This window comes from Leptonotus elevatus, chromosome 3 (genome assembly GCF_054856555.1).
Source record: "Leptonotus elevatus isolate MCC_2025b chromosome 3, RoL_Lele_1.0, whole genome shotgun sequence".
Taxonomy (NCBI): domain Eukaryota; kingdom Metazoa; phylum Chordata; class Actinopteri; order Syngnathiformes; family Syngnathidae; genus Leptonotus; species Leptonotus elevatus.
This window is the reverse complement of record NC_141241.1, coordinates 19,903,456-19,924,994: the sequence shown is the minus strand read 5'-3', so window position 1 is coordinate 19,924,994 and position 21,539 is coordinate 19,903,456. Positions and strand designations below refer to the sequence as shown.

Here is a 21,539-nt window from a genome sequence, read left to right as displayed (position 1 = left end):
TGACCACTCCATGGCCAGTGTGAGCATGATGAATCCTCGGCCGGGTTGTCAAGATTTTGTGTGAATGTACAAGGATGTGTGCCATGCTATCTAAATCTTTATCTCCTTTATTGTACAGTAAGTTGTACCTGTAACTTTACTTTACTGTTCTTTCAAATTTTACATTTGATAGTTTCTGTTTTTGTAAATGTGTTGTTGCTTGCACTCATGCGACCCAAGGACGCACTGAAATGTCAAAAGAGGTTAGGTAGGTTTTAGGACGGCGAAGAGATGTAACAAAGTGACAAACAGAAAATTACTTTTGTGAGAAAAATGCACACATGGCACATGCCTCTAGCGGCAAGTACAGTATTGTCCTTTAACCAACATATTAGATGCGGTGACTGTTAATATGAACATTTAGATGAATCTAAAATGTGGAGTTTCATGTTCTGATTCGTAAGATTTTTTTTTTCAATGAGAGGAAATGCAGATTTTTTTCATTTAAAAAAAGTAAGATAAAATGTGAGCAATAATCCACAACTTCAGGAGTCTAAATTATAAAAATATTTTTTTTATAATCTATATATTCAGTGCACAAAAAAACAACAAATAACAAAATTCACACATTGATTCAAACTTAAAATTAGCATGTAAAAAAAAATCAATTAACACGGTCCTGTGACTAACTATCATCTCCGTTAGTTCACCTGATTTACATAAATAGTGTTGTAAATAAATTATATGCATCTATTTCTCTGCTTCCCAAAAGATTGGTCAGCAGGTTGTCCTAATTGCTGCTACTTGGGCCACTTGCATCTGCCGTTAGGAGAGAGAGAAAACAAGCATGCATTTAGACAATCAAGTCCACCGCGAACCTCTCCGTATGTCAAGGTCCTGCCTGTGCTATACCTGCAGGAGGAGGGGTCAAAATGTTGACCTCTGTGAGAACAAATGGAGCTGTTGAGGTGACAGCGTTGGGCCGGTCTAAGCTGGGGAGTTGGCTCAGTTTGTGGAATGCAGTCACAACGATCCACATCGATCTCACAGTCGGGCATCCAGGAAGTCATTGGCAACTCTAAACAGGAGGTCACAATCAAAGATTCATTTCTGGATGTTCTTGCATAAATAAGTCTCACATAAGTGACTTATTTATTATAGACTCATGACTGACGAGCTACATTTGAAAAACGTACAAAGTATTTAAAAATTAAATGTTTATTTTCCAAGGTCACCGCTAAAAGAGCCACGCGAGATGAATGCCGCTCTGGAACTAGCAGGGGGAATGCTAAGTGCTAAGTTAACTTTGCTTGCACCGGCTGGGTCACTAATGAAGCTAAACATGGTCGTTCCACGGTGAACAAGCTATGCTTATGACATGTATCGCTATCACTAAAGGAGGATGAGGAGTTGTGTGACACATTGAACAAGAAGAAACAACAGAAGAAGACGGAGAAGCTATGCTACTATGCTAGCCGCTAAGCTAACGTGAAAGTAGAGTAGAAAAACACCATAATAAATGTTGGTAATATTAAAAGAAGTGGAGTAATAAGCTATGAAACTATGAACAACAAATGAGTAAATAAACAAGTTTCTAAAAAGAAAATAATAGCTAAAATAAATGTAGCTGTTATTTATCGTATACAGTACTGTATAGTGCTTCCCCTGTAGGCTATTGGCAGTGTTTGTTTTTAGTTATTGAGATTTGTGGAAGAATGAGTCCCCTTGCACACCCACCTGGTCTACTACTAGAGGGGTATGGTATGCATCTGTCACTCGCACAATCCCAAATCCAACCACTGACGCAAAGTCTCCTGGAATTCTCAGCCTCCGAAATCAGTCCGATCAGAGAACAACTGCAAAAAAAAGATTCAGACTGTACAGCAAGCACAGCTTACATTTATTTGAGAGAGCGAGTGACAGTTCTCAGACTCACCCGCTGCTCCTCTGAGGCTGAGCATTACGTCGTATAATGGCCGGCTCCATGCATCTGCATTCTGTATGATTGGCTACTTTTATTAACACAGGCTCTGGTACAAACTTGAATGGAATCACGCTTAGGACCTGAAGTGCATGCAAACACAAAACGTGAGTGAGAGATTTCGTCCGCTCAAGTCTCGAATGCCGTTGAGGAGTGCGCTGGAGCACTTACAGTTTTATTGACAAGCACTGTACTTGTGTTTCTGCACGTGACGCCTTCTTGATTGCAGCAGCCACCACACCTGTCAGGAAAATAAAAGACATCACTGATATAACATCTGTCCGGGTGTGCGCTGAATTGTCTTAGTAATGTGGACAAAGCGCATACTCGTACATGGACCTTGGATATCAAGAGCAAATTCGTGATCCAAATGAAGTGAAGGACACGGAGGTGATTTTGTGTGAAACAAACCTGTGGACGGACACACAAGGCGGCTTGAAAAACACGGACGGGTCGGTGCCCAACTCCTTGGCCACATCCACGCACGTCTCTCTGGGCATGCATTGTGTCCGCTGCCACTCCTCATCTATGGCTGCATGGGAGACAACATCCTTTATCCTTTATCCTCTCACACGCAATCCAACAAACAGCACGAGACATGAGCTGCCGTCCTACCTTTGAGTATCTCCAGGCTGTAAGACTCTGCGGCGTAACGGGTGGAGCGGTGGGAGCCGGCCGAAGGTGGCGAGAAAAGAGAGTCCGACTGCTGCAGTCTCATGCGGCACTTCCACAACTTCCAGTCGGGGAAGTCTGCAAGCCTGAGCAGCTCGTCAAGGCTGGAGGCTGAGCGCACCTTCCTCTCCCACTGCTTCATTACCTGCACGGACAACTTGTTGTCATCTTTTCATCGACACCAGCATACATGGCCACAAACAAGCTGAAAACGTAGTTCAATTGAACAAGGCCTGAATGTTATGTAAAAGCGTATGACTTGTATAAAAATTCTGTTAGTTGAAAAAAATTGTGTATGAACTCTATTTCCAATGAAGTAGGGACGTGTAAAACAAGGATGATGATGACATTAGGGGGGGGGGGGGGCTTGGAGAGAAAATGAACATCCATCCATCCATCCATCCATCCATTTTCTGTACCGCTTGTCCTCACAAGGGTCGCAGGGGTTGCTGGAGCCTATCTCAGCTGGCTTCGGGCAGTAGGCGGGGTACACCCTGAACTGGTTGAAAATGAAAACAATGTTTTTCAAATCCTTTCAACTCGTATTCAATTGACTACACAATAAAGTCAAGATATTTAATGTTCAAACTGATGAATTTGTGTGTGTGTGTGTTTTTTTTCTCTCTCCAAATGTTCTTTTTATTTTGAATTGAACAAACAACTGGGAAAGTTGAGGCCAAGGGGATTTATCTTATGAGCACAACAGGAGGTTGAAAATAATTTTCAAATTTTATATATTTTTGCACAACATCCCAACTTCACTTGAATTTCGATTTGTCATTATGCATGCACGCATCTTGTCTTACGCGATAAGGCTGAAACAATTTATCTTGAAGGGCTTGGTTAGTCCTCAGAATATGACCATCATGCAGCCAAGTGTCTCCTCTCCAGCGTGTCTTCAACTTCGCAGCTCATTCTGCCGACGTTTCTCATTCTCAAGTGTGCGTTTACATAACACAAGAATAAAAAATTGTGATGTGCAGCCAGCAAATCTTAAGTCAAAGTCTGGGTATGCTCCTTCAGCATGCACAGGAGAGACACAAACATACTGTATGAGGGGACATCAGGGAAACAATTCAAGATTACCTTTCACATGCAGTAGTGATGTTTTTTTTTCCACACAACACATTAACTCATTCACTGCCATTGACGGCTTTAGACGTCAAAAATTCATTTGAACTATTTCTGTTAGTTAAAATTTTTGTTCTGCTTTCAACAAGAGTATGAAAACCTAGAAAAAAGTTTTTATTGTACATTTAGAACAGATATGACAAAAAATATTGAGTGAGTTAACTATTGAAGTCATGCGATTAATTACAATTAAAAAAATTAATCGTCTGATGACCTAATTTATAATAATCTTTTCTTTTATTTTTTAAAATAATATTTTTTAAAATTATAATAATCTTTTCTTTTTTTAAATAATCATTTTTCAAAAAAGAAAAGATTATTAAATTAGGACGTCAGGCGATTACATTTTTTATTTGTAATTAATCGCATGACTTCAATAGTTAACTCATGATTAATCACACATTTTTTATCTGGTATAAACGTACAGTATTTTTTTTCATACTCTTGTTAACAAAAGTGGGATTTTTTTTTTAAACTAATAGAAATAGTTACCAAACCGAAACACTCTGAAACACACTATTGACCTCCCCGCTCACATAAACTAGTAAAACACTCTTATACAAGTATGGTGTGAGAGTATTTATATTTGTATGCGTGTGAAAAACGCAGTAATCTTTTGGTAGTATATGGGAGCATTTCAGTAGTGTAAATGAGCTAAAACAAACAGCAGAGCACGTGAGAACATGTCAGTAGCGAGTCTGAGAGCATTTTAATCGTGTGCAATGGAGAATTGCAGTAGTGCAATGAGAGCATTTTATTAGTGAGTGTGAAACAAGGTTGTAATAGTTTTGGATTTTTCACTATAATTAGTTGTTTTTTTCGTTTTGTCTTTATTTTTTGTAATCCAGTTAGTTTTATTTCATTTTTAGAGAGGTCTTGATAATTGTTAAGAGTTTTTGGGGATACTTCATTTTAATTTAGTTTCATTTAAATTTTTAAACTCATGGATTATTTGTCTAGTGCACGATAGAAAAAAAAAAGTCATGACGTAATAAAGTAAACTAAAATTATGAAGTTTGAAGTTCAGTGTTACCAAAATAAATGTATTTAAAATTAACATTGGATTATGGAATATTCATAGTTACTATATTTACTTTGATAAATTGGAAATTTCTTCTGTGAAAACACGAAGAAGAATTTTTTTTTAATCATGCTAACTAGCATCATTTGTAGCCTAATATTGTGAACTTTGAACCACTGGGAAAATGGCAGAGGTACATTCAATATCTGTTTTTATTTTCACTTTTATTTATTCATTTATTATTTTAGCTTTTTTGATCCTCCATACATTCAAGGCCCAATGTTACATAGATAGAGAAGAGGTTCAGCAACAAGCCTCAATGTCCTCCCATGCGTTCAATTTGTTGCAGAAGCGTGAGCGTGAGCGTGGCCGTGTCTGCTCTGCCACTTCAATACAAACAAAGATTACATGCACTTTCGCCCAGATGATTCGCGTCAGCTAATGAGAAACAGCTTGTGAGAGGAAGATGACGATATTGAAGGGGGAAGTGAAACAGCATGGGGCTGGCAAAGAAAAATAAGGAGATCAAGGTAGAAGGGAAAAAAAGGATCATCAAAGTACGACTGTCATTGACGTTCCTTTTTTTGGTTATTTAACAACATCTCAAAATACCTTAAATAGTGGCCTACGACATTTAATTACTACATTACTACTTTCATTCATTTGGGTTTTCTTTTATTATTGGCATCAATAGTGGGAAACAACATGCAATTCGTTTGTTACCATACTTAAGTATAGTTAAAAAAAATAAACCCCAGCTAAGCAAAGTCTTCTTTAGTTTAGTACAGAGGAGGATTACATTTGCCACCACTGATTATGGACAAGCATGCAGTGCAGTTAGGATGCACCTGTTTGAAGACCATATCTGTCTATCTATCTCCCTCACATATTCATCCATCTGTCTATCCATCCATTTTCTACCCATCCATCCATCCATCCATCCATCCATCCATCCATCCATCCAATCTATCACATTCCAACTGCAACTGCGACATTTGCGCACAAAAACAAAACGTTCCATTTCACTCACCCGACTTCCAGCCTCTCTTTGCAGTCCAAAGCTCCCATTGATCCAGCTGAGCTCCACCAGCAGAGTCACCAAGCAGCAGGTTCGACAAAGAGTCGGCTTCATCTTCACCAGCATCCCGCCGGATCTTCTGCTCTGGCCTCTTAGAAGCACTCGCTATGAACGTGTCTTCCTTTTCACAGCTGGCTGCCTCTGTGACTGCCAGACCAGCTGACCTCCTCCGTGTATGTGCTGCATAAACTCTCAACCTTGCTCTGCGTGTGAGAGCGTGTGTGCGTGTGCGTGTGAGCCAGACAGACGCAACCTGTCACAAAAGCAGCCCCCCAGACACCCGCCAGCCAAATGGAGGGGCTTTAAAACTTGAACGTCTTATTTGTGCAGCTTTGATGCAGTGTTCACTTGAGTAAGTAGGCAACGAGCTAGAAGCTGAAAATGGCCTCATAAAATTCAAAGAGTCCCTTGAAGGCTTCTTATCGCCCACCTTCGCCTTTGTCCAAATGGAGCCAGCAAAAAAGGCCCTGAGAGAGTTTAAGTCTGTTCCCTCTCTTTTTAGTTATAAATCCAAGTTAGTCAACGGCTGCCTTACACCTACTGTACGTCTTTATCCAAAAAGTGCATGCTTTCCTCCCACCTTATTCGCTTCTTGCTCTCATCCTCTCCTTCTAGTGCGGTTAAATCCCATCATCGGGCATTTCTTCCGCAGACACGCGAGCACTAACATGTGTTTTAAATGTGATCCAGACCTCTGTTACATGTGAAGGGGGAGACAAGTAAGTAGCACCGCCCCGCATCATGTCCCACAGATGACACCCCCTCCCTACGTGGAAGAAATAAAAATTTAGGAGGGAATGCATTCACAGGAGACACTTCCTTAAAATGGAAGTCAGCCTTCAACATTTCTTGACAATAATATGCCATATGTAACCTCACTAGTCTAAACATGACATTCTGATTAAGATTACATTTGTGGAATAAGAGTTATGAAGCAAAATCCAGCCATTATATCCAGCTCAGGGGGCGGCCATTTTTCCACTTCCTGTCGACGGAAGATGACATCACAGTTGCTCAGGCAGGCTACGGCCAATCACAGCTCAACTGTTTTCTGAAGCTGATCTGTGATTGGTTATTACCCGAGAGCTGAGCAACATTGATGTCAACTTCAGTCGATATCAAGCGGCAAAATGGCCGCCCCCTGAGATGGATAAAAACGGCTGGATTTTGCTGCTTAACTCATATTCCACTAACGCAATATTAACCAGAGTGCCATAGTGGGGCGGCATAGAACATATTATTGTCAACAACAACAAAAATTGAGTTGACTTTGTACACTGTAATGAGATTTCAGATGAAAAGGATAACACACAGTCACAGTCATCCCATTATCAGCTCTGAGTGTCTTGAATTCATTACAATTAATATTACCATTAAGAAATGTAGAAAAATAAAATAAAATAAGGACTAATACAAAACATAATAAAGATTCATGACATTTTTGCATTGTTTTGCATTTGCAAATCAATAATTTGTGCAACTGAGAACTAACGTGTTTATTAAAATTTTAATTTTTATTAGTTCTGTGTAATTGTATTTGGTTAATACATAAAGGTGTGTCAAAATAATGTTGGACTTCTTCTAGTGCACAGATATCAAAATCCAGTCGTCGAGGGCCGGAGTCCTGCATGTTTTTGAGATGTCCCTGCTCCAGCACACTCAATTCAACGATCGGGATCATTATCGGGCTCCTGCGGAGCTTGCTGATGGGCTGATCATTTGAATCAGCTGTGTTGGATGAGAGAAACATCTAAATCATGAAGGACTTTGACACCTGCATTGCAGTGGCTTGCGAAAGAACCACTGAACTACATGTACAAATTGCATGAGACAGTGGCTTAATTTTTATTTTTTAAATTCAGTCAATTAAATTTGTTATGCACAGTTATATGAGTTGTTAGTTAAATATATTTGCATTATATCTTTTAGAGCTGTTTGTATAGGTACAATATTTATTTAACTTTTATGTGCAATCAATGGATTATAATTGAATCATTATTTAATCCCCACCCCCACCTCGTGTAGTGTTAATGTCCAAAGTACATTACATTAGAGCAGCATACAATAATATTAAATACACCTTTCAGGAATAAAACCTCTGCTCCATTATTGTTGAACACTTGGTCCAACTACGTTACTATATTTGAATGTTGGTAATTGTGTTAGTACTTGGATTTGCATTTAATTTTTTTAAGATGGCAAGTGGCATAAAAACAAAAATGTTGTCTTGTTGTTGTAATAAAATGCAATAAAATATACATTTATTTTAGGAAATAAAATATTATTAAAAATGCATGTACAAAAAAATCATTTTGTACAACATAGCGGTCCAAAAGAATCTCCGATCTTAGATTTCCAGTTTAAGGCCCGCTCAAATCCATTTTGACCATTTCTGTAATCGCTGATCGCCTGGTCGATCTCCTCCTCTGCGTTCATTACGAATGGACCTGAGGAGCAAACGCATCAAGCTGTTTTATTCCTTTGAGGACACACATCAGAATATTGTGGACAAACCAATGTACCGTGCTTCACCACAGGCTCATTGATGGGTTCTCCGGCTATCAGGACAAAATGGGACACGTCGGAACCCTAAAGAGAAAATACAAGTGGACTGAGGCAGAATAGCAGTGAGAGAGAGTATATTATGGAGTATCTTTTACCTTGTTTTCAAATCGAACTCTGCCGCCATCTCCCAAAACCACCGTGTGATGGGGCTCCACCTTCTGATGCTCCTGTTCGGGGCCTTAGAGAGAACAATGTACAACTTGAACATCTCAGTCTCATTAAATTAATCCCTAAGAAGGATACACTTTGACTCTTTGTTATTGTTCCAGTGAACATGTGGTGTTGGACATGAACTCAAGTCAACTCAAGTCAAATGTCTATTGTTTTGGTGTCATCAAAACATCTGAAAGCAATTTTGCCCAGTGCGAGAAACACATTATGATATTTTTGGAAGGAGGAAATAAGCCTTTCATAGCAGCTTTTGTGTAAAAGGGTTTGCTCTCACACAAAACCAAATCAAGTGGAAACTCTTCTTAAAGTCCACCAGGCATGAAACGTGCTTCAAATGAAGCCACGATGTGTACATCGGTCCCATACCGATACCTGATATCGGTACTTTCACATACCTTGATAAAACCGTCAAAAATATATATTTTGTATATGGTCTTTCTATATGACATATTTTCACCTATCGCATGGGGGTTGACCGTATGGCAGGCAAATCCTACATTATACCAGTAACACAAGAGCCTTTCTTGTTTTGCATCCAGGCACTCACCAACATGAATGGTTCCTGATAGAGTGTAAATGAAGGCAGTCCATCCTGTGGACATACAAATAGAATTTGTTTAAAGTGTATGAATATTTTCTTCTGGAATAAATTAAACATAAATTACTCAGTTGATAACCAACAGAGAATTTGAATTACTTTGAAGCTCCCTTTTTTTTGGGGGGGGGGGGGGGGGCAAAAATAATATTTTAAAAGAACCACAAGACAATGATTTCAATAACCAAACCACCTCCATACACTAAATATTTTCTTAATTTTTACCTGGGGGTACTGGCTGCACATGCTGGGCTCCAGTATTCAGCACAAAATCCAAGTACATTGTCGGTGTCCTTGTGAAGACCTTGGACTGTAAAACAGCCTAAATCAATACACAAAGAAATACAATTGACCCGATACAGTCAAAACAAACCTTTGCTCCAAGGGCTTCTCCGGATATCACGGCCACGGTGACTCCTCCCTGAGTTGGTTTGGGGATCTCAGAGCTCCGCAGCTCCTGATAGGCTGGTTCCACCATCTTACTTTGCCTGGACAGGTTCACCCACAGCTGCAAACCCACCAAGGGTTCCTCAGACATGGGCATCTCCGCATGAACCACTCCTCGTCCTGCAGTCATCCACTAGACACACACACACATTTTGCGTTTGCACTTTTACAGTATACTGTATTTTAATCTGGGTATTATAAGGTATTTGTACTTGTGACGCCCTCTTGTGGCAGTTTTATGATCAGGAACTACATTAGAAATTAGAAGAATAGAAAATTGCCTTTCATTTCATGCAATTTAAAAGAAAACTGCTGAAATGTTTCTTTAAAATTATCTGTCATCTGTCATTTTTTCAACAGGTGATTTGATGACAAAGGCAAGCTGTTTGTATATTTCTTTATGCTCACACACTAACTTGCCACCATAGCTTCATGCCACAGATACGATTGCCATGGATTTTCTAAAATGTCGTCCAATATTGTTGGAAAATAATTACTTGCAGATCTCCAGGTTGCAGTAGCCCTGAATGGCCACAGAAGTCTTCATGGGCTATGACCCCTTCCAACACGTACGTTACCTGTTGGGGGTAAAACACAGGTGTAGAAGAGAATATAGCAAATGTTGAAGCAACAACGCTTGATTTTCCATTACTATTCTGAAGACTGTGAAAAGTAGTCATCAGAACAAGCTCACTCAGTCAGACAAAACTTGCATCTGGAAGATTAAAGGACATTTCATCTTGATCCAAGGGAACAAAATGTCATAACATCAAACATCAGCACAACAGTTGGATTCATCAGTGAGGTTGACCAATGGAGATGGAGATGGAGAGTCAGACCAAAAAAGAAGTAGTAAGAATTGTCCATGGTCGCTAATGGACAGTGATAAGGTCAGAGGTCTATTTTCATGAAAATCGCCGGATCTGATCTGTTCGTTTTATTTCATGGCATACACATTGAAAATTGTTATTTTATTTAAATGAACAAACCAACAAACTGAACCTCCTTGGTGGAGGTAATCACATTCGGTGAACTGTCATTTTCCAGGTTCTGTTCATGCAGAACGTACTCTGTCCCAGTGGTCAAAAGAAGTGCTGAGTTCGAGGTCATTAATTCAATTGGGAACATCTGAAAGTTGGACGTCCTGCTGCGAGCCGCCTGTGATCTTTCAGCACAGCTGTATCTTCTCCAAAGTCATGTGAGTGTGAGCAAACACACCTGCAGAAAGGCATGCTGGGAGTGCAGCCCTATACACCCACCCTGGGAGATTAATCTGGAATGTTTGCGATAAAGTTGTTTTAAGTTTGTGTTTATAGATTCAGTGAGACCCCTCGGATTTTCGTTATTCGCAGGGGAAACAGTAATACACACCACATATGGTTTATAATTAATAATAATAATAATATTAATAATAATAATAATGTATTTTATTTTAATGCACTTTAAGTTATAAAGAAATCTCAAAGTACTACAAAGTAAAAAAAATGAATAAAATAAAAAAAATAACAATGGAAAAAAAATAAAAAAAATAAAAAAAAATAAATAAAAATGTTTACATGCTGACAAACGGTTAAAATAAAAACACATTTGGAGACAGAAGGGGGTTGAAGGAAGACATTTAAAAGCTAATCAGCATTTTTAGCTCCCTTCAAAGGCCTCAGGGACTCAGGGAGTGCATTCCAGCATCGTGGCGCCAATGATTGGAAGGCCCTGACTCCGATGGTGGCTCCAGGATGCCACAAGCAGGCAGCAATGCAAAATAAATAAATACAAACAATGCTTGCTGCCCTCTTGTGGAATAGTGGTGCCAAAGAGCTATTAAGTGAGTTCGGGAGTTTCATTTTGACAAAAAAAAAAGGAGGCTTTTACAGCATCTTTGTGTCAAGAAATATGTTAAAGTGAACTGAGGAATTTTCATTTAAATGAAAAAAATGTAGTGCTTTGACACCATCTTGTGGACTCTTGACGTCAAGTAACTGTGTTGATGTGAGCTGAGAAGTTTAATTTAGACAAACATGGATAGTGCTTTGCTGTCATCTTGTGGCATGTACAAGTAATCATATTTTATTTATTTATTTATTACTCACTTTTAAAAATTAAAATACACTTTGTATGTTTTAGGAAACTCTTATGATAGTTAGTGGTTGTTGTTCATAATCACATCTGTCCAATTGTGTCTCAATGATTATTGTATAGAGTTTATAAAGTCAAAACCTACCGTTTCAAATCCTCTGTGAGGGTGGTCTGGAAAACCTGCAGGCTTGCTGACACGAAACTCATCCAGCATCAGAAAAGGATCCAGGTTCTGTAACTGGGAGGGACATTTGGGATAAGTGCATTCTAAACAGAATGGAAGGTGGTGTATTTAGAGGAAAAACGTGAATAAAATAAAATAGCTCAACACATATTTACCTCTTTTCTACCGATGCTTCTGCGAACACGAGCACCAGCTCCCTCATCCTGCTCCACACTCAGTACAACTTTATCTACTTTTCTCGTGCTCATTGTGCTGTAAAACATACATATTTGTAAATACACGTCTACAGTACTGATATAAAACGTGCTTGTAAAATTTCCAGATAACGGTAACATTATGGTCTGAGTTGGAAGTTTGGTACCACTGCAGTTTTGTTGTTGTTTCTTTTTACAACATTTGGCACTCGCTTAACATTTATTTTACATTAAAACCTAGCATGCAATGTGTTAAATCTGGCCCGATAAACCAGTTCCCACGAAATTAATTGGACGTCATGTCATCTTCACTAGTAGAAAAATTACACTACACTACGAGGAATACTGAGGAGATAAATAATATCAACTGAGATGACAGAGTCGTCTGATTAATCTGAGAAGCGCGACTCCGTGACGTCATTGTCATACTGTAACACGTTTTGCTATTCGTAAATGAGTCACACGAATTCAATTCATGAATGTGATTTAAAGAAGGAACAAAAACAGGTTATAAATCTCTTCGCTGCATGTTTTTGCACAGTGGCTTTCCCCCGTACAGCGGTGTTTGAATATGACGAGCAAACATGAATGTTTTTCGAAGCAGACTTTATATAATTCTACACGCGATCAAGCAATATTTAAATTTATACATACATATAGTACACACACACTCACCTCCAAGGTAGTGAATCCAAGTGACTGTGTTATTTATTTTCTGTCCACTTGTGCCTTACTTGCGCCACCAAAACACGGAAGTCATTCAGCCAGTGGGCGTGGCTATGAATCATAGCGTGACTCCAACGAATTTATTCCAACAGCAAAACGTAAATATAAACAGAAATATTGTCCTTTGTACAACATTGTGTAACCATGTCAACCAATATCTTTTTTTCTAATTGCTTTTCCATACACTCCTCTGCAGAATTACTAACCCTATACAAAAAAAAAAAAAAAAAAAAAGGGGGTTAAAAGGGGGGTTAAGGCAGAAACACGATAAAAGTTCAGGCTGAAATGTACAAAATTAAAAATGAATTGTTCCTGGACAAAACTTCTCACACAAAATAGTTTTTAAAATATATTATTATTGGCATATTATGTTACTGAGAAGAACCAAAGTAAACACAATAAATATTTTAATATTTCAAAATTAACATACTTTCAAGTCTATATGAATCAAAAATATCTATTATGTTCTCTCTCTCTCTCTCTCTCTCTCTCTCTCTCTCTCTCTCTCTCTCTCTCTCTCTCTCTCTCTCTCTCTCTCTCTCTCTCTCTCTCTCTCTCTCTCTCTCTCTCTCTCTCTCTCTCTCTCTCTCTCTCTCTCTCTCTCTCTCTCTCTCTCTCTCTCTCTCTCTCTCTCTCTCTCTCTCTCTCCTCCTGTAGTTAGAGCCATAAAAGTCCTTGCATTTGCTGAATATATTCTTCAGTTTTTGATCTCCCTGCTCTCAGCGTAGTCTCCTGCATGTTGTTGTGATGTGGCAGGATGTGCTTGGCAATTCTCATGCTGGCTGCCTGCCCACCTGCCAGGTTTACTGCATGAGGTCCAATCTGTGGGTGAGAAGAGGAACAAGGCACATGGATCGAATGCTGTCTATAAGGTAATTATGGTATTGTTGTACAAGCTAAAAGATTACCTGAAGAGCAGTGTACTGCCCCATCAAATAAACGGGGCACCCCTCTGCCCACTGCAAACTCTCTGATATGCATGGCCAGCCATCCAGCACCTTTATGGGAACAAATGTACAGTGAATCACTGCATATGTGTGGTTTGATATTTATACATTTACATGTGAACGAGATAGCCTACCCCTTAGAAGCTACTTAAAGCTTATTAGATGGGGGCTCGGACCAGAAACGAGACAATCAACAAACTAAACAAATGCAAACAAACATACAAAACAAAAAATGATCCTAACACTACACAAACGACTTAAAAAATAAATAAACATGAACAGGTAAATTTGTGAATAACGAACCACAATGCGGTTCAGTGGCAAAGCAATTTCTAAGGAAGTTACCACCACCTGAATAGGGAATTCCTTCATCACTTCAGAAAGCAAAGGGTCCTGTTTGACATCCAGTTTACATCCAGTGGCCAACCAGATCATATCTCCTGTCCAGTGGTCTCCATTGCTGAGGGACAGCCTCCAGGCCTGATTCTTGTAGCACCAGCTGGCTTCACTCACCTGACCAGAGATTCACACTTGAGTTTCCTGGGCATTATAACATTATACAGTTAGTTCGGTGTATGCTTGTTTATTCCCCCTCAATCTTCCTTCTCCATCTTGCTGATATTTTTTTAACAATAGAATGCCTTCACAGGGGGAACTCATTATTTTGTTGCCTATCTCTCAAATTTTTGACATTTTTTGGCAATTTTACGGACATATTATGGTAATTTTCTGCCATTGTATTTTAGACATGCTATGGCTATTTTTTTGACATTTTTTTCTCCCTGTTTTGCTATGAATTTCAGACATTTATTTGGTAATTTTGTGTGCATTTTATGGTAAATTTTGGGATTTCTCCTTTTGTTTTTGGAATTTTATATTTACTTTTTGAACATTTTCTTTCGTACCTTTCCTTGAATACATTTTCTGACATTTTTGGCAATTTTGTGGACATTTTATGGTAATTTTCCCTTTTTCCTCTTCCTTTTTGGACATTTTATGGTCACTTTTTTGACATTTTTATATAACAACTTAAAAATGTGGACTCTGATTTTTTTTTTTTAATATTTAATTATTCATGTTTTTTCATTTCTAAATAATTCATTTTAAAGAATATTTTATCTAAACAAAACAAAACAACAAACATAAAATAAATAAATAAATAAATGCATTATTTCTACACATTTTATTTTAGAGATCCACAATTGGGGAGCCACCGGAGAGGGACTAGAGAGCCACATATGGCTCCGGAGCCGCAGGTTGCAGACTCCTGCCCTATACATTTGTCCTTATTGTGTACATCTTGTGATCTTATCGCTCTATTGTATGTTCTATCGCAGTGGTCCTCAAAATTTGTACTTAGTCTACATACCACGGTCTGCGTACGAATTGCCATTGTTCTCTCCCATCACTCATAATACAAGTGCATGCAATTTACCTGGCAGTACGTCTTCACAGCCACCTGTCCTTTAAAAATAAATGGCTGTAATTGGATGTAGGCCTCTGGAGTGACTGCCCCTCCTTTCCTTGCCTGACGAATCATAGCCAGTCGCTTGTGAAGACTCCTTTCGTTAAAGAACTGTCTGAGGAATGCTTGGCCATCCATCTTGATGCCATGCTCCACGTGGGAGTAACGACCCACCAGGCTCTCCACATCGCCCACATCAAATTGCTTTAACTGTGAGAAAAACGTTTTTAAAAAATGTCGGCTATTCCTGTGGAGCGTCATATATGCAGCAGTGGAAGTAAGAAATACTTTGAAGTAGAGTTTTCAGTGAGTACTCTGCAAATGTGTAGTATAGTGTTAATGGACCTGGAGGTGCTTTCTCATGACCCATGTCACATGACAGGCCCCTTGCTGCAGTGCGATGGAGACAACATGAGCGCTGGTCAGACCTCCGCCAACCACCATTACTCTCTGGCCGGCCTCACACACCACACATGAGCCTAGAGACGCATCGGGATGCAATACTTATAATAAACATTATTGCTTTGGCGCCATCTTGTGGCAAATCGGTTCTAAGCAACTTGAAACCTTTATGGATGTCGTCGTCGAATCAATTATGACCTTGCTAGTCTTTTGGACATATTGCAGATCTCCATATTTGTGATATACAATTATGACACAATCCTCTTACCTTGTGCGTGATCGTCAGTGTCTTCAAAATGAGTCCTTGATAGAGAGTGCATGAGGTGCACAGTGTGTTGCAGGCGCTCTTCCGGGTAGCTCTCCTCGATATTAGTCACCCACTGCGGGATGTTTGCCATCTGAACACGGGTGGGCCCTGTTGCCATAACCACCTGTTGAGCTTTGAGCACGCCGCCATCTTCAAGATGGACTTGGAAATGTTTCACTCTTTTCTTCTTCGTCCCATCTCCTTGCCTTAAAGCCTGTTCCTCTATTGCGCTGACATCTTGGCACATTTTCTCGTCTTCGGTCACTGGGGTGATGCGAGTGACAGTTCCCTTCACGAGCACCTCGTCCAAGTTGTATCTCTCCACCTGTATGTTCATACCCTTCTGGTTAAACAACTTGCCTTTGAGAACAAGCTTAATCGCAAAACATTGCCATCCACGTCTTCAATGAAGGCAGCATGCATGTTTTTGCAATGGGGGAGGATGCTGGAACACTCATCGAAAACCAAGGCAAGCATGGGGAGAACATGCTGGAAATTCCAAGCCTGAGCCGAAAGTCACATTAAGTGAAATAAGATAACCTAGCAGCACTGAGTCCACGAGGGAGAGAGCCAATGCTGGCTTTATACCCAGCACATTGGGTTGAGTATTTCACCTAGCATGTTGGGTCTAGACCAGGGGTCTGAAACCTGCGGCTCTGGAGCCATATGTGGCTTTTTAGTCTCTCTCCTGTGTCTCCCTGTGGATCTCAAAAAAGGAAAAAATAAAAATAAATACAATTTGTATAAATTATTATTATTATTATTATGCACATTTAAATTTTTTTAGATAAAATATTCTTAAAATTAATTAATGATTTAGATTTTAAAAAACAATAATTAAATATAATTAAAAAAAATTAAGAGTCCACCTTTTTAAGTTGTCAGAAAAAGAAAGCCCAAAGGTAGATGAAACAGTTTTAAAAATTACATAAAAAGTGACCATAAAATGTCCAAAAAGGAAGAGGAAAAGGGGAAAGGAGAGAGGCAGAAAATTGTCATAAAATTTCCAAAAATATCAGAAATTTGACAGAAAGGCAGAAAATACATATTTTTAAATGAAAAACAAAGCGTGAAATAATAATAATAATAATCAGAAGTTGAAAGGTAAAATAAATGGAATCTCAGAGTCTTCCTGAGATAAGTAGCTGTTGATTTTTAGCAGATTGAGTGACTTTTACCCAAGGTTGGATTCATTATTTTGACCCAGCAGAGAGGGTTGAAGATTGGTCGCCATTTTGGGCAGTTTCGTTGTATACTGAAATGGAAGTGAATTGGGTGGGTTAGTTTTTTTTTTTTTTTTGTATATAGACAACATTAACAGCCATGCAGGTGTAAAGAGCAAGTAGACTGTAAAAAAATAAATAAAATAAAAATAAAAAGTGTAACTGTATATTGGAAAGTGTTTGCGCAAGACAAATATTTCATGTTTTCCTCATAACAATGGGCACAACAACAGCAGACACCAAAATGCAAACAAAAGAGTTCAAATAATACAACATAAAATATATAAAATAATAAATATTCATAGTTTCAAGCTGAGAACTTTGTTTATTAAAGTGTGAACACAATACACGACTTTTTAATTAGTCACATCCGATGCTAATTCGACACGTCATGCTAAAGACACGCAAACACACACGACGTATGACAGACAGTCCGACCTGATCTTGAAAGAAATCCACACTTAGCTCCGTTCCTGGCAGACTGAAGGACAAACTGTTGCTGAGGTTGGAGGAGACGTTCAGACGTTTTCTCTCTTTCCTGCCGAGCCGCGCGTCGTTGAAAAAAGCGTTGTCATCCAGGATGAGCACCCGGTCGGGGAGACGATGAAGCTCAGTCACACGATTGTGTTTGAACACAAACTCCTGCAGTGCTTTCTGACAAAAATCACATTCACACACATGAACGCCTTGTTTTAACGTCAGACCTTGTTGCCGTGTGTTTGTACCTTGTTGCCAGAATCCGTGTGCACGAGTGTGTGCGAGCGCAGGTGAGGGATGTTCAGGGCTGTGAATTGACTCTTCCATAAAGACGTCCACTCGCCGTAGGCGTCGACCACTTGAAGGCTGAGGACTGGCGGCCGAATGGCGCCTCCTGCTTGCGTGGAATAGGTAAGACGCTTTTCCACTGTCAGCTCTCCTGAAACATGATTAGTCGCCTCGGACACAGTTCATTACCTGAATCACACACACGGCTGAAAAGTTCGCGAACATACTCCACTGAAATGCACATTCGCTGAAGTCGTCACACGCACTCACCTGATATTGCTCTCATACAAACTACTGAAAACCTTTTAGACACGCTACTTAGTTTTTTTTGCCACTCACACACAACTGAAACACACTCAGCACACTACAGAAATACTCATACAGACTACTGAAACACTTTCACACATTTCAAATTACTGAAATTGTTTTTACTCAAACATCTACTAAATTTCTTTCGCTCTCATGTGACACTTTCACGCTTACAAAAATTTTACAAAAAAAAAATTCTAATGATTTACACTACGGAACAGCTCTCATGCCACTACTGACACATTCACACCTACTGAAAGGCTCTCACACACACCAATGAAACCCTCACACATTACTGAAAACACTCACACACTACTGAAAGGCTGTCACACACAAACTACTGAAACACCCTTACACACACACCAATAAAACTCTCACCGATTACTGAAACACACTCACACACCATAGTGAAACTCTCTTACACACACCAATGAACCTCTCTCACATTACTGAAACACTACTGCGCCGCTAACACTCACACAAACACAATTGAAACTCTCACACATTGCTGAAAACACTCTCACACAAAGGCTGTCACAAACTCCACTGAAACACTCTCACGCGATGAAACTCACACATTTCTGAAAGATGCTCACACACCATAGTGAAACACTCTCACACACACACACACCAATGAAACTCTCACTGTTTTCTGAAACACGCTCACACATCATAGTGAAACACTCTCACACACACCAATGAACCTCTCACGCATACTGAAAAGCTCTCTCACACTACTGAAACACGCTAACACACCTTAGTGAAATGCTCTCATACACACGATTGTGACACACCAATGTACCTCTCACACATTACTGAAAACACTCTCACACACTATTGAAAGGCTGTCACACACTCCACTGAAACACTCTCACACACACCAATGAAACTTACACTTACTGGAACACGCACACACTTTTTACATACAGTCCATATAAGCTAATTGAATGTGTTTATATGCTTTTCTGTTTGACCTCAATTTGCACAAAGAATTCAGACTCATAATGAAATGCATAACTGAACATACTGTACCATTTGTTACCTTCCTCTTTGTGTTGTCAGCGGATTGCCTGTTATGGATTTGGTGGTCGAGCTCAAGTCTCATCGTTTCACTACGGGACAGGGGAAGTTGTGACTCTCGTTCTGGTTTTGAGTTGTGTTCGGGGAACGGGGCTGATAGCATGCTGGCCAGGGTCAAAGCGTGAGGCCCGCCCCCAATTATCAACACGTCCAGCATCACCATCTGATGCAGGATAACATTCACTCAATATAGCACACATTAAAGACATTCAAGAACTATACATGGGGCATTCCAAAAATTGGACGGCAATTTAGGCAACATTTTTGATAAGCTGACATTTTCTTCTGAATGATTTTTTTTTGTTATGTTTTCCCAGAGAAACAATCATTTGATTTGTCCCACTCAGCAACCAAAGTATACTTTTTTTTTTCTTTCATATCATGTTATTTGTTTTGTTTTTTGCTGGGTTTGACACAACCCTGTTAGATACTCAGTCACCTGAAAAACATCTATTTTTAAGAAATGCTGCTGCTTTACAATTAAATAAGGAAAGTTAAATTGTATTTGAATACAAATTTTATCTTAGCATTTCTCTAATTACTGGTAGTGTTGCAAATCAATGTCAAAGTTAGCCAAATCTGGAATGACCTACATAGCACTCACACTGAATCCATGAGTTTACGTTATTAATCACCACTTTCTTGATTGACTTATTTTATAGCATACATTTGAGCATAAAATCAACAGTAAATAGAAAAACAGTAGGTGTTAGTGATAGTTGATTATAGTTTTTGCCCTAATTGTATACAATTCGTAGATAATAGTTCCTTTTGTTTTGGGAATGATACTTTTCACTGCATTCTGTAGTACATAAGTATTTCTATTAATAGGTTTTTGGTGAACTCATGAATACACACACACTCACACGCACGCACATACACATTCTCACCCACATACAAAATAAAAAAATAAAAAATAAAAAAAAATAAAAATTAAAATAAATAAAAAGAGAGAAATGATGATGACATGTCAAAACGGTAAAATCACTGAATGAACAATACTGAGCTCTTAGGAAAAAAAAATAATAAAAAAAATAAAAAAAAGTATTTCTAACCCTAACGCCCTAAACATAAGGCAAGGTCACACAATTTTGCTTCTTGTAATTACTTTCCTATTCCTGTGAGATTTTTAGAGTTCCTAATGACATTCTAAAAAAACCCTGATAGTTATAACATCAAATCCAAATAATAGCCACGTTTAGCAAGCAATAAGTCCTGCATCATGCACACCTTGTTGTCTTACTTCACAATGTAGCGTTTGGATGATCCGCGTGTGTCCTGTTCGCAAATGTTTTGCCGTCCCAGCTGTTGTGTGGACATGAAACTTTGCGGGAGCGCCATGTGCTTTTCATGTAACTCAATCCGACTATACGCATTTAGCTGGTGCAGGGATGGCTGCAAATAGTGTCAGTGTCTATATATACTGTACACCGTCTTCCAAATTATGATGCACATTATGTTTTTCCTCTGAATTCAATAAATACAAGAATTGCGAAGCTGCTAGTATCAAAAAAGAAGTCTTTTTTTTTTTAAACGTAACTTGACCTGTTAAGATGTTTTTGCTTGAAATAGTTTTACATACATATACACACACACAGAAAAAAATATAAATTAAACTAAAGAAAATTTGATTACTAATCCATTCTAAATAATAATAAATAAAACAATTTCTGTCAGTGGTGTTGAATAAACAGTTTAAATGACCATATTGCTAATTGTGAGACAGTAATGTGACATACTGACCGTGGTCTGAGTTGTTCTGTTTCTCTCGTGACGGTTATATCAACAGTGTTGTTCGCGTTTCATTCAGCTGGATGATTGGCAATGATTAAAATGGGCACAGAGGAAGTAATATATCGTTTCAGTTCCAATGCCAGTAGAATATTGTACAACCGAGGACTTTTATTTCCTCTTCTGTTAGTGTTTGCTCATAAATTAGAGACGCAGTGATGTGGAACGGTTAGGGAAGTGAATGTCTTGCCATTGTTTTGTAGTGAGCACACATCGCAGTGCAGTGGTGTCCATTAATACAGAATCCCGCAAAAGTGATTACACCACATACATTTTTGTAAATATTTTCCGTTCCGTTCCGTTCCGTCTTCAATTCCGCTTATCCGGGGTCGGGTCCCGGGGGCAGCAGCTTTAGCAGGGAAGCAGACTTCCCTCTCCCTAGCCACTTCAGCCAGCTCCTCCGATGGGATCCCAAGGCGTTCCCAAGCCAGCC

At 39.1% G+C, this 21,539-nt stretch overlaps 3 protein-coding genes across 5 annotated transcripts; all 3 read right to left on the bottom strand.

Annotated features, from left to right (window-relative positions):
* Positions 1 to 153: 153 nt before the first annotated feature.
* Positions 154 to 6,515, bottom strand: vegfd (vascular endothelial growth factor D). Its single transcript, XM_086071728.1, has 8 exons — positions 5,815 to 6,515; positions 2,576 to 2,777; positions 2,372 to 2,492; positions 2,132 to 2,201; positions 1,916 to 2,043; positions 1,717 to 1,835; positions 892 to 1,057; positions 154 to 798 (listed from the first exon to the last, which is right to left on the bottom strand). The coding sequence occupies exons 1-8, from the start codon at positions 5,926 to 5,928 to the stop codon at positions 780 to 782; spliced, it is 939 nt and encodes a 312-aa protein (XP_085927854.1). The 5' UTR covers positions 5,929 to 6,515; the 3' UTR covers positions 154 to 779.
* Positions 6,516 to 7,350: 835 nt separating this feature from the next.
* On the bottom strand, positions 7,351 to 12,875 carry pir (pirin). Its single transcript, XM_086071673.1, has 10 exons — positions 12,767 to 12,875; positions 12,053 to 12,149; positions 11,859 to 11,951; positions 10,138 to 10,218; positions 9,567 to 9,773; positions 9,419 to 9,503; positions 9,146 to 9,190; positions 8,523 to 8,605; positions 8,385 to 8,451; positions 7,351 to 8,309 (listed from the first exon to the last, which is right to left on the bottom strand). The coding sequence occupies exons 2-10, from the start codon at positions 12,143 to 12,145 to the stop codon at positions 8,170 to 8,172; spliced, it is 894 nt and encodes a 297-aa protein (XP_085927799.1). The 5' UTR covers positions 12,146 to 12,149; positions 12,767 to 12,875; the 3' UTR covers positions 7,351 to 8,169.
* A 599-nt stretch (positions 12,876 to 13,474) lies between these two features.
* Positions 13,475 to 21,154, bottom strand: LOC147177246 (uncharacterized). 3 transcript variants are annotated; one of them, XM_086071807.1, is made up of 10 exons: positions 21,059 to 21,154; positions 19,268 to 19,478; positions 17,887 to 18,077; positions 17,600 to 17,815; positions 15,900 to 16,263; positions 15,575 to 15,708; positions 15,200 to 15,439; positions 14,116 to 14,277; positions 13,726 to 13,815; positions 13,475 to 13,639 (listed from the first exon to the last, which is right to left on the bottom strand). In XM_086071807.1, exons 2-10 carry the CDS (start codon positions 19,476 to 19,478, stop codon positions 13,475 to 13,477), a joined length of 1,773 nt encoding a protein of 590 aa, XP_085927933.1. In that variant the 5' UTR covers positions 21,059 to 21,154. The 3 variants fall into 3 exon arrangements, with proteins under 3 accessions (XP_085927933.1, XP_085927932.1, XP_085927934.1); XM_086071806.1 differs by lacking the exon at positions 21,059 to 21,154 and adding an exon at positions 20,559 to 20,672; XM_086071808.1 differs by lacking the exon at positions 21,059 to 21,154 and adding an exon at positions 20,546 to 20,657.
* Between the last annotated feature and the right edge of the window lie 385 nt (positions 21,155 to 21,539).

Excerpts from the sequence above, each read along its gene's own strand:
- vegfd (XM_086071728.1), bottom strand. The coding sequence starts at position 5,928 with ATGCTGGTGAAGATGAAGCCGACTCTTTGTCGAACCTGCTGCTTGGTG. Across the intron at positions 2,202-2,371 it reads CCTTGTGTGTCCGTCCACAG|GTGTGGTGGCTGCTGCAATC; the intron begins GTTTGTTTCACA and ends TTTTCCTGACAG. Across the intron at positions 1,836-1,915 it reads CAGCCTCAGAGGAGCAGCGG|TTGTTCTCTGATCGGACTGA; the intron begins GTGAGTCTGAGA and ends TTTTTTTTGCAG.
- pir (XM_086071673.1), bottom strand. The coding sequence starts at position 12,145 with ATGAGCACGAGAAAAGTAGATAAAGTTGTACTGAGTGTGGAGCAGGAT. Across the intron at positions 9,504-9,566 it reads GAGAAGCCCTTGGAGCAAAG|TCCAAGGTCTTCACAAGGAC; the intron begins GTTTGTTTTGAC and ends GCTGTTTTACAG. Across the intron at positions 9,191-9,418 it reads TGTGCAGCCAGTACCCCCAG|GATGGACTGCCTTCATTTAC; the intron begins GTAAAAATTAAG and ends GTATGTCCACAG.
- LOC147177246 (XM_086071807.1), bottom strand. The coding sequence starts at position 19,478 with ATGGTGATGCTGGACGTGTTGATAATTGGGGGCGGGCCTCACGCTTTG. Across the intron at positions 18,078-19,267 it reads AAAGAGGAAGGTAACAAATG|GAGAGCTGACAGTGGAAAAG; the intron begins GTACAGTATGTT and ends ATCATGTTTCAG. Across the intron at positions 13,816-14,115 it reads TGAAGGAATTCCCTATTCAG|GTGCTGGATGGCTGGCCATG; the intron begins GTGGTGGTAACT and ends GTTCCCATAAAG.